The sequence below is a fragment of the Rhinatrema bivittatum genome, chromosome 3, assembly GCF_901001135.1.
Source record: "Rhinatrema bivittatum chromosome 3, aRhiBiv1.1, whole genome shotgun sequence".
NCBI classification, from domain to species: Eukaryota; Metazoa; Chordata; class Amphibia; order Gymnophiona; family Rhinatrematidae; genus Rhinatrema; species Rhinatrema bivittatum.
Genome location: NC_042617.1, coordinates 87,410,011 through 87,422,233, shown reverse-complemented (window position 1 = coordinate 87,422,233; position 12,223 = coordinate 87,410,011). Strand labels below are relative to the sequence as shown.

General features: G+C 45.0%; 1 protein-coding gene across 2 annotated transcripts in view; it reads left to right on the top strand.

The window, feature by feature from the left end:
- PSME4 (proteasome activator subunit 4) overlaps positions 1-12,223 on the top strand; it is a 389,258-nt gene that overhangs the window by 248,817 nt on the left and 128,218 nt on the right. For both annotated transcript variants that reach the window (XM_029593434.1, XM_029593433.1), the window contains one exon: positions 10,929-11,010. In XM_029593434.1, coding sequence (XP_029449294.1) covers positions 10,929-11,010 — 82 coding nt within the window. The remainder of the gene's footprint in view (positions 1-10,928; positions 11,011-12,223) is intronic.

The window sequence follows — 12,223 nt, the reverse complement described above, 5'->3', positions numbered from 1 at the left end:
GAGGTAGATGTTGTTGAAAAGGGTGGGGGATAAGGAGGATCCTTGAGGAACACCTACTGAAGATTTAATACTGGATGATTCTTTGTTGTTAATTTTGACTTTGTAGGTTCAGTTGCTTAGGAATGAATTAAACCATCTGTGAACAGAGCCTGAAATACCAATGTCTGAGAGATGGCTTAGCAGAGTGGAGTGATTCACCGTGTCAAATGCTGCCGAAATGTCAAGAAGAGCTAACAGAAAATCTTGACCTTTGTCTAGGCCTAAGATGATGTGATCCGTAAGGGAGAGGAGGAGGGTTTCTGTGCTGTAGGATTTGCGAAACCCGTATTGATTAGGATAGAGAATATTGTGATCGTCTAGGAAATCCGATAGTTGGGAATTGACCAATTTTTCAGTGATTTTTGCAACAAAAGGAAGGTTGGAGATAGGGCGGAAATTAGAGAGATCTTGTGTGTCTAAGTTGGGTTTCTTCAGAAGAGGTTTGAGTGATGCAGATTTTAAAGAGTCAGGATAAATTCCTTGAGATAAGGTACAGTTTATGATGTCTGCCAAGGGACTGGCTATGGTGTCAGGGATACGAAGGAGGAGTTTAGTAGGTATATTGTCTGAAGGATGGCTTGATGGTTTCAGTTTCTTTAGGAGGGATTCGATCTCCTTGGATGAGATGGGTTCAAAGGTATCAAATTTGGCTCCGATGATGGTCTGATTTTCGGTAGTAGTCTGTTGTGTGGAGGTGTTAGGGGGGAGCAATGCTAAGGTGTTTGTTATTTTTTTTTGGAAAGAAAAGAGCAAGTTCTTCTGCTTTGTTTTGTGCCTCATCCTCTGGTATAACCGGAGCAATTGTTTTCGTGAGTTGTGAGACGTATGTGAAGAGAGCCTTTGTGTCGAATTGGAATTCGTGGATTCTGCTAGTGAAGAAGATTTTTTTTGATCGTAGTATGAGGTTTCTGTATCGGTGGAGCTGGTCTTTGTAGATGGCTAAGTTAGAGGGGCTGGGTGCTTTGCGCCATTGTCGTTCCTTAAGTCTAAGGTCTTGTTTAGACTTTTTAAGATCTTTTTTAAATATGAGGATGGATCTAGCTAAGATATGCTAAAAAAAAAAATAAAAAAATTGCAGAGTTGTTATTTAGACTGCAAAAAGCCAAAGGAGTGATATGGAATGGGGTAAATTTTTCCTAAAGAAGAATGAGATCTGGGGATCATCATAAATGATGATTATCTTCAGGTGGCCAGACAGGTTAATAAAGTGACTGCAAAAGCCAAAAAAGATGCTTGGCTGCATAAGGAGAGGAACAGAAAAAGGGATGTGATATTGCCCCTATATAAGTCTCTGTTGAAACTTAATTTGGAATACTGTGTGCAGTTCTGGAGATAGCACCTTTAAAAGGATATAAACCGGTTAGAGTTGGGCCAAATGGTGGCTACTAAAATGGTCAGTGGACTTTGTTCTAAAGCATATGGAGACAGACTTAAAGATCTAAAACATGTACACCATAGAGGAAATGCAGGATAGGGGAGATATAATAGATATTTAAATACCTCCATGGTTTCCATTCCCAGGGGGTGAGCCTCTTTCAAAAAAAAAGGTGGCTCTAGAACATGGGGTCATGGGATGAGGGTGAAAGGGGCTAGACTCAAGAGTAATCTTAGGAAATATTTCTTTACAGAGAAGGTGCTGGATGCATGGATCAGCCTTTCCATGAAGGTGGTGGAGACAGACTATCTGATTTCAAGAAAGCATGGGATATTTATTTAATTAAATGCAGGGATCTCTAAGGGAATGGCAGGAATAGTAAACTGAATTATTTGATGATGTTGGGCAGACTAGAAAGGCCAAATAGTCTTTCTGCCGTCACATTTCTATGTTTCTAATATTTTATTATTATTACTAGATTTACAATACCAATCAGATTATATGTATTTAGAAATTTAGGTATATGCACTTGGGATTTCAGGGAGAATTTGTAAATATTCTGCTAAATTATTTTTCAAGAGTAATGCAGTAGGACTTCTTGGCATTTTAGCAAAACTACAGCTTGTAGAGCCGATGGACGGGAGGTCAGATAAGTCAACCTGCATGCTTGCTTGCTTGTAGGATGATTTTGACTTCAAGATTTTTGTCTTTTCTTTCCTTACACCTTTATGATAGTGTGTCTCTGACTGTCACTGGTTATGTCATCCTTGTCACTTATTGGTCATGTGTGTACTCTGGACAGAGTTACTGTGACTTTCTGCTTAGAAGCTGGTGTGACTTCACCAGCATACAAATCTTTCTTTTGGTAAAGCAGGAGAATGGCCTTAACAATTCTTAACAATTTCAGTAAATATGTGGATCTTAGCTTTTTCACTAGTATCAGCATTTTGTTGTAGTACTTCTTGGTTCGCATAAGTTAGCAAGAGTTCTGTATTCAGCCTTTGTAATACATAATGTAGCAGAACTAAAACTGAATGCTACAGTATCTCTTTATGACTCCAAGAAAACGCAATTGAGCATGAACGGAGTCACAATATAATAAATCACGGCTTAAGGAACACAAAAGGTAACTAGGTAAAGGTGTATTAAATGAAAAGTGAAATGAATGCTAATTCTAAAAATCTATTAAAAAAAAAAAAAAAAAAAACTACATGTATTTAGATAAAGGAGGTACATAAGATAAATGGCTAATAGCATATATTAGGTTGAAATAACAAGCAAATTTTAGTGTTAATGTTGCAGTTTATGAATATAAACTGATATCTCTCAAACAATGAATGATCTATGATAATTAAAATTAAGAAAATGAAACAAAGCCTGGATTTTCAAAGGCCCACACACGTAAAAACCGGGGTTTATGTGCATGGTCGGGCCTTGTGCGTGCTTTTAAAATAGGCCCGGCCACGCGTGTTAACCCTGGTACACACACAAGTACCAGGTCTCTCTAAAGAAGCGGGGAGAGGTGGGCTGGGACAGTGCCATTCTATGCTGTCCCAGGGAAGTGCACGCTGGCAGCTGGCCGACGTGCGCAGATTACTTCTGCTCCAGAGGAGCGGTAAATAATGAAACAAAAAAGACATAATTAGGAAGGGATTAGTGGTTGGGGAGGAGAGGGGAAGACGGAGGAACATTAGGTAGGGGGGTAGGGAAGTTCCCTCCCAGTCCACTTCTTAATTGCAGTGAACTGGGACTCACCCCAGTTTAATCGAAAAATCCCCCCCCCCCCCCCAGCACAGGTCGCCCACATATGCGCGGGCAGATATCATATTTTATAACGTGCGCTGATGCACACGTGTTATAAAATAGCTGCATCCAAGTGCGCACATGGATGCACGTGTGCTCCTTTGAAAATCAACCCCTAAATAAACAGTCGTCAATAATAACATGATTGTAGGCCATAGAAAGAATGAAAGAAGAATCTTGGTGCTAGGACTTGTAAAAGTAGTGACACAAGCAGGAAGAATGTAATAGTTTTATAATAGACAAAGATGCAAGTTTCAAGAAGTACACAATAAACTATTTAAAATATATATAATACACTAGATGAATGAAAAAATAAAAAATGTGATTGAGAGTAGGAGAAAATCTAAATTATTATAACCCTCATGCAAACAAACAAGAAAGAAACCTGGATACTGCTTCCAGTGCACTTGGCTGACTACAGGGACATGGTGAGGAGCAGGAGGGAGACCAAGGGCCTGCAGACCATATTTCTGAATCCCTGTTAACCCTTTGGTTGCCATTAGGTTATAGAAATATGTCCAGTGGTTTGGATGTGCTCCCATAGCCATGATTGCAACAGCTGTGGGACTTTTTTATATCTTTAGCCAGATTGAGACATTTGATGCTGCTGATGCGCCACTTGAGCCAAAAAAAAAAAAGTGCAATAGTTTTCAGAAAGATCAATCCTGGCACAATGAGCAAATCCAGAATGGGAAGGGGGGAAGAAAGAGGAAGTAGGGGAGTTGAGAATTGAAAGGAATTGTGGGATGTGAAGACTGTAGCAGGAAGCATAGGAGATGGCTGCTTCTTGGGAAGGGGAAAGCTGGAGTGATTATCAGAGGGGACATTGGGGAAAGGAAGAATATTGTGGCAGAGGAGTGATAAAATAAAAACAGCAAAACTGTAAGGGGAAATGGTGTGAAAGGTGGGGAAAAGTAAAAAGAAGAGGAGAAAAGGTCAGACGGAAAGACAGAGCCAGATGGAGAGAGAAACACCAGAGTGGTGACTGAGTAGAATAAAAATCATAAGGAAGTCTGAGCTTCGCTAATCAGTGGACACTGACAAAAAATGATTTTCCTATGATTTCAATAATATGGAGCTAGGTACTTTATTCCCTCATTGCCTGACATATGGTAGTGTATGGGGAGAACGTAGAGTCAAGATAAGCAAACTCCAGCTTACGTCATTTAAAAATGCTGTTTTCAGGCACAAGGTAAGCAGTCTTTCTTTGGGCAGTTTTATTATCCATAGTCCCCCATGTAGTGAAGCTGTCTGTATATTTTACTGTATTACATGATGCTCCATTTTGAATTATAAAGCTTTGTGTGAGAGTTGCCCTAGATTCCTGTTTATGAATATATCATGTAATCTGCATTCAGAAAATAGATCCTGTAACTTGATGCCATGTTTAGTCAGAGTTGACAATAGGGAAAACTGGGAGCAGGCACTCGGAAGTCCATATTGGGTAAGCAAGCGAGCTGGAAAATTAACCCAGTTAATTTACCTGGATGTTCAGTAGAACTTACCTGAATAACAGGCCGATACGGTAAAGCGCAGCTGCGGTTATCCTGTTTCTAACCCGCTTTGTACGCACAATTTGGACGCGTATGTCTAACCCGCGATTCAGTATCCGGTTTTACGCGTCCTTACCGCTTCTTGAAATCGACGCGTATCCCTTTCCGCCCGCGGCATGTATATGATATGTTAATGATCGGATTAACTATTCCCTCCGATACAGGAACATGCGCCCAGATTATCGCCTTTTTAACCAGCTATTTTGCTGCGTCTTTAACCTGCAAATTTACCACCTACCTTGACCCTGGCATTAATGTGGTGAACTTAGCCGCCCAGTCCCAAACCAACCCAATCCACAGAAAAAAAATGCTTTTCGCACAAGGGGGAAAAATTATTACAAAAAATAAAGCAAGGCGCAGGGCGAAAATCATTTCTGTATTACGCTCGGGCATCGGGGATTGCCAGCTTGACAAGCGTCAGGCAAGCCCCAGCAGCCGGCGATCGGCGGCAGGGAGCGCAATAAAGCACCTGTGCGCGCAGCTCCGATTTTCCGCCTCCTTCGGACGGGCAAGAGAGAGACGAAATTTCACAGGCAAACTTTCCCCCAGCCCCCGCTCACCTACCCTGGCCTTGGCCACGCAAGGTCCCAGCAGCAGCAGCAGAAGGGCGTCCATGGGTGTGCCGGTCTCCCGTGCGGGCACGCTGACAGCTCCGGAGCAGCCCCAGTCCTCTCTCCCTTCCTCCTGAGGCGCGCACCGCGGCTCCCCTGCCTCCCGGGGGCAGCCAGCAGCGAGAGCGGCTTCAGCAGCCCGGGGCGGATCGGGCACTCCCCATGCGAGGCGGCTTCCAGCAGCCCCCGCCGGCGAAGGTGCATGAACACACGCCCATACGCCCAATTTGGGCACTCAAGGCAGCAGGTGCATGAACACACGCCGTGACCTGAGCGCCCGACTGGACGTCCGAGGTCACGGCGCGTTCATGCGCTTGCTGCCTTGAGCGCCCAAATTGGGCGTATGGGCGTGCGTTCATACGCTTGTATGCCCAATTTGGGCGCTCAAGGCAGCGAAGGTGCATGAACGTGCGCCGTGACCTCGGACGTCCAGCCAGGCGCTCAGGTCATGGCGTGCGTTCATGCGCGTGTGCGCCCAAATTGGGCGTACAGGCGCATGAACGCACGCCTGTACACCCAGTTTGGGCACTCAAGGCAGCCCTTGGGTTAAGTGGCAACCCTACTCTATACAGTGAAAGGAACTAATTTAACCAGGTATGAAACAGCATCTTCCAAAGCTGCTTCACAGACTGTTGTGGATACGAGCCTCTAATGTTCCTTGTCAGTCAAATGGCTTCAAGACCATACATTTACATTAGAGATGAGGCAGAAGGATTGTATGCATGTGTGTGTTTGAGTCAGTTGTCTCCCCAGGATGAGATGTTCTTCTAGCTGCATGTGCACCAGTAAACTCCCCCGGGGCTGTTCTCGCTGTGAGGAGCTGCCAGTTGTCTGAAACTCCTCAAACCATGCAGGCATGGTGCACAGATTTCCCCTGCACTGATAGGTGCTCAGCTTATTATCATTAAAAGATGTTTATAAGGGACCATTCCTCTTAGATAACTTCTGGGCTTAGAGATTTCCTCTTCCAGCCCCAGCATCAAGAAAGAGGAGCAACAAAAATTATTGATATGGAGGGCAGAGCACCCCTAAGACCATGCTGGGGCATTGGATCCGTGCTGATTCAGAGGGAAGAGTTTCTCCCTATCAAAATGCTGATTCAGGACTAATACGGGAATACATGCCCACCACTGAGCCAATAAAAGCCCAATTTTATTTATTTATTTGTTTATTTATTTGACAGCTTTTATATACCGGCATTAAAATACATCATATCTGTTTACATTTTAACGAAAAAGTTGGAAGTTACAATAAACAGGGGAGGGGGAAACGGGACAAACGATAAATTGGAAAGAGGAGGAAGGTAAAAGCAAAGTTTAACCGAATTAACGTGGAGGAGGATTTCATATTTACATATTTACAAGTTTATATATATGTAACAGTATTCAGCAGTTTACTTTTGTAAAAAAGGGATGACGGTGGGGTCAGGGGAAGGGGCAGGAGACGGCGAAGAATTAATTTGGGAAAGCCTGGCGGAAAAGCTCAAGGCAGCAGGTGCATGAATGCACGCTGTGACCTGAGCGCCCGGCTGGATGTCCGAGGTCACGGCGTGCGTTCATGCGCCTGCTGCCTTGAGCGGCCAAATTGGGCGTACAGGCGTGTGTTCATGCACCTTCGCCGGCGGGGGCTGCTGGAAGCCGCCTCACATAGGGAGCGCCCGATCCGCCCCGGGCTGCTGAAGCCGCTCTCGCTGCCGGCTGCCCCCGGGAGGCAGGGGAGCCACGGTGCGCGCCTCGGGAGGAGGGGAGAGAGGGCTGGGGCTGCTCCGGAGCTGTCAGCGCGCCCACATGGGAGACCCGCACCCATGGACGCCCTTCTGCTGCTGCTGCTGGGGGCTTGCGTGGCCACGGCCAGGGCAGGTGAGCGGGGGTTGGGGGAAAGTTTGCCCATGAAATTTCGTCTCTCTCTTGCCCGTCCGAAGGAGGCGGAAATTCGGAGCTGCGCGCACAGGTGCTTTGTTGCGGTCCCTGCCGCCGATCGCCGGCTGCTGGGGCTTGCTGCCACCGGCGCTCAAGGCAGCGGGGTCTGTAGGAGAACCATCCACTTTCCTGGTGGAATGACATTTCAAATGACATTTGAAATGACAGGTACCAGCGCACCCAGGATACTGCATAGGCGCTGTATACCGCTCTATTCAGTAAAATGGATTGCGCACGCCTACCACTTCATGGACGCGCTTTGGACCCGGCTTGCATTTGCGTCTCATTTGAATACTGTATCGAGCGGTATGTGATCCAAACTGTGCGCGCGGCAAACGATGGTGCGCCCGGCACTGCCACACTCTTTCTTACACATCCTTACTGTATCGGCCTATAAGTGATCTGCTGAAATTATCCATACAACTTTAGGACAGGTATTTGTTTGACCAGACTTATCTGACTAACTTTATATGAAACAGAGTGAAACTGCACCCCAGGTATGCACCAGTGCCATCTATTTTTTTTTTTTTTTTTACCAGGTAAATTTTATGTGGGCAATGAGTTACCTGGATAATATTTAGCCGGAGAACCAGAGGAAATAATCAGGTCTTTGGTTTTGTCTGGCTAACTCAAAAGGTTAGCTGTACAAACTCTTTGAATATTGGCCTCTAAAGCATCTGCAGAACAAAGTGGGACCCTCCCCTGATTTTTCCTATGAAAGTAGTAACTGAACAAATAAGAATCCTACTATAAATAATAAATGCTGTGTTCTTAAACTGGACTAAATGTCTGTAGAGATCTGTGGCACAACTTAGTTTTCTTTTACTCCTACCCTCTTGGAGGGATCTGAAATGTGTGTAGTTCACTATATTCCATGATATTTCAATTCAGGGGGCATTTATAGATAACAGAACTTTGCAGAAGGTTGTGCTGTACACACCCAGTGACAGATTTAGGATTTTGCTGCCCCTAGGCACTGATGCTAACTAAGACACAGCCCCATAGTTTCCTGTAGCAACTTGGGAGTAGATTCTGTGGCAAAAATATGGAAATTCTGACATACATTGACAAACATTTCCATTTCTTATTTTAGATTATAAACCTTGCTTGTGTCTATATAATTTATTTTCCTTTTCCCGGGTAAGGAAAAAAGATCTCAAGTTTTAGTACAGGGAGGAGATTTAAGGGATGGGGAGAGGAGAAGGCAAGGGTTGAGATGACCAGGGGTGGGGAGAGGAAAGGAGGAGGACCAGGAATGAGGTGAAGAGATGAGAGGACTGGAGAGAGGAGAAGGTCCAGAGATGGGGAAGATTAGGGGGAGGGGGAAAGAGATCAGATGGGAGAAGGAAGGAGAATCCAGGATCTATGGAGAAGGAAGCGGTAGGAAGGATTGGAGCTTGGATCGTAGATAGAATCCAGTATCAAAGGAGACAATGCAAATTGCAGTGGGGGTTCAGAGGATGAAGAGGAGGCATGTATCCCTACCATGCTCTAGTTCTGCTCACCCTTGCATCCCCTCTCTAATCTCTTACCCTCTCTAATCTCTTACCCAGTCTAGCACACACACATAGTCCCTTCTCTCACACACAAAAAACATTGCCTCCCTCCCTTTTCCTCCCTCTCTCTCATTATGGCCTCCAACAGATCCCCCTCATCCCCTGGTGATTCCCTCTCAGTCCATCCTAATTTCTCCAAAATGATCCCCTTTGCTCCAGGCGGCTTGCTCACCTCCCCGTTCCCTGCACGCTGCCTGGGAGGTGAGAGGCTGGATCAAGAAGCAGTGGGCTGTTCTCTGCCGAGTGAGATTCAGCATAGCTGGAAAACAGTAAATCTTTAGCCAGCCTGCTGCTCCCCAGATTTTTGCTGCCCTATGCAGAGGCCTAGTATGCCTATTGACAAATCCAGACCTATACACACTTACAAGTGGAATTTTGTCTGATTTCAAAAGCCATGGAGGTTAATATTCAGAAGCCATTTAAATGAATAACTGAAAAGTTATCCATGTAAATGGCTAGCCGGCTTTATTTAAAGCTGTATATGGCTAAATTCTAGCTACATAATGATTTATGCAGCTAGAATTTAGCTGCATAAGTCGAGGGCATTCCAAGGGCAGGTGGGAAGTGTTTCCGGATGGGCCAGAGTTATGTGGCTAAATCTGGTCACGTCGAAGGGCCTTCCCTAAAGTGGCCAGATTTACCTATCTGGCTAACTTTAAGATAGCTGGGGATATTCAGCAGCGCGACCACACCGCTCGAATATCCCCATTAAGTTAGCTGGATAGTTATATCTGGCTTAACTTACAGATATTTTTTTTTATACTTCCTATAGCAGAACTTAACTAGCAATTCTGTGGCTGACTATCTGCTTGAGAATTTTTATATTCAGATACTGCTTTCACAGGGAAAAAGTATAGGTGAGTACTGTTAACATTTCAAGAGACTTGAGACAACTAAATTTCCTTGTAGAAATTGTAAACTTCACATAACAGCATCCTACCACCAAATTACATTTCATAAGGACAATTTTCAGAGAGCTTTTCAAAAACCTGCTGAATGACGAAGATAACTGAGTAGTAGATATTCAGCTGCACTTATTCGACCAAAAGTTTGAATATCTGGTTAAATCTAGCTGGTCAAAATTTAACCACTAGATTTTGTTAACTTAGCTGGTTAGTGCTGAAAAGCAGTGCTAACCAGTTAAGTCCTGTCTCACTCTCCTGAGATCAAAATTTAATGGGACATAGCCAGAACCCTACAAGTTCTCCTCCCTTTTGCCTAGGTTTTAGAAGATTGGCAAGGTGGTTGTGAGGGAGGTGAGGCAGGCCAAATCCCTACTTACCTACCTGCCCACCCAAAGGGTGAAATGGGGTGGGGGGACTGTGTAGGAGTAGGCAGGATGATGACCCCCCCCCCCCCCCACCTGTGATCCTGCTACCCTGTTGGCATGAATAAAAAGGTGTCTGGTGATGTCCCCCTTCCCGATCCCTCTCGCCCCCAACTACATCTGAACCCAAGACAACACAAGCTCTCAGCTCTCCCAGCAACATCCATTATTTGTACTGCTGTGAGGGATCAGTTTGTACGGGGCCAGAAGGAGGTGACATACATTCGTCTGTGTGTGCTATGGGATGCCAGAAGAGCTGTGAGGCAAGGTGGAGAGAAGAGAAGGAGAAGAGAAATGGAAGGAGAAAGAGGAGGACGAAGGGAGACTGAGGAGAGGGATGAGTAGGGGAAAGGGCTTAAGAAGGAGGAAAGGAGTGAAGAGGGTTAGATGAGTGAGAAAGGTAAGAGTATGGAAGGAAAAGCAAGAGGAAGGATGAGACAAAAGGGAAAGAGGGCAAAAGGATCAAAGAAAGGGTTGAGGGACAGGAGAGAAATGGCAGAGGAGAAGGGGAGGAGTAGAAAAAAGGTGCATTGAAATGAGAGGGTGAGAGGAAATAAAGTATCTCCTTCATTATAAGGTGTCAGCATTGATTATTTTTATTGTGTTATATTCTGTAAGGTAAGTATTGAACACTATAATATACAACCAGGTTCTTATCTGAAGAACTTAATATATTACTCAGTAGGTAGATATTTATTTAGTACAACTAAAACCTGCTTCATCTCAAAGTCTGTGTCTGTTGTAGATGGCGATTTCTGCTGTTGCTGGCATACTGAAGCAGCTAAAGAGAACTCATGTGGAAGTGTCCATATGCCCATACAAAATCAGTAAGTGTTGGCTAAAAAGATTCTCATTCTTGTACAGTTATGAACCTACTAAAAATTGAGCCTCTCCATCCTTATGACCAGATAAATAAATCACTCTGGGGCCGATGCAATAAAGTGTGCTCAGCCTAGCACACAGCTTAACGAGAATTGGGATGCACGTTTTGGATGCACTAGCTAACACCCGATGCAATAAGTGTCCAAACAAATACATAGCCTCATGTAGATGAGGCTATTAGCTATTACTCCCGATGCAAAAAATCATCATGCGCTCAATGTGCACTTTTTAACATGGCAAATTTAATTCAAGCCCTGGAGGTGGCGTTGTCTTGCTGTGTGCAAAGGGCTCAAATAAAAAGCAAAAAATACTGCTTTTTGTCGTTCCTCTTACTTAGTATCGCAACGTTCTCACAGGACAAGCAGGATGGTAATCCTCACATATGGGTGACATCACAGGATGGAGCCCAATCACAGAATACCTCTGTCAAAGTTTCTAGAACTTTGGCATCCACTGGGCATGCCCAGCATGGCACTAAACCTGCAACCAGCAGGGGTCCCTCTTCAGTCTTCTTTTTTCCACGCAGCAGTAGCCATGTGGGTTAAGGAACTCCACAGAGATTCCTGACAGGAATTTTCCTCAAGGAATTCCATACCCCACACGGGTCCCTCCTTTGAATTTTTGACTCCATGGTACTCTGGTAAGTTTTTTACCCTGTTTCGATCAATTCCCGTCAAGTTTGGCCCTCACGGCCTACTGGCCGTCGACTGTACCGCGGCTAAATTTTTCAAAGGCAATGGCGTCGGGGTTCCGTCACTGCCTGGACTGTATTCGCACCATGTCCATTACAGACCCACATAAAGTCTGTGTAATGTGTCTTGGGTGCAAGCATGATGTCCTGACTTGCCACCAAATGTGCCTTAATGACACCAAACGGTTTGCAAGACCAGAATGGAGAAAATGGAACTTCTCTTCCGTTCTCAAACTCCGCCGTCGATTGCATTGACGTCATCTGAACCGGCACCGTCCACTTCGCTCCAGTATTGGCCACCAGCCGGTGACCGTCGTCGACGACTTCTCTGCCTTTGACTACCTCTACTCCCCCTCAGTACCGAGAGGATCGTAGAGAGAAACATCGGCATCGACACTGCAAATCTCGGACCATCAAGGAAGGAAAATCTTTGACCTCGCCATCGTCCGAGCCGCCATCGAAGAAGC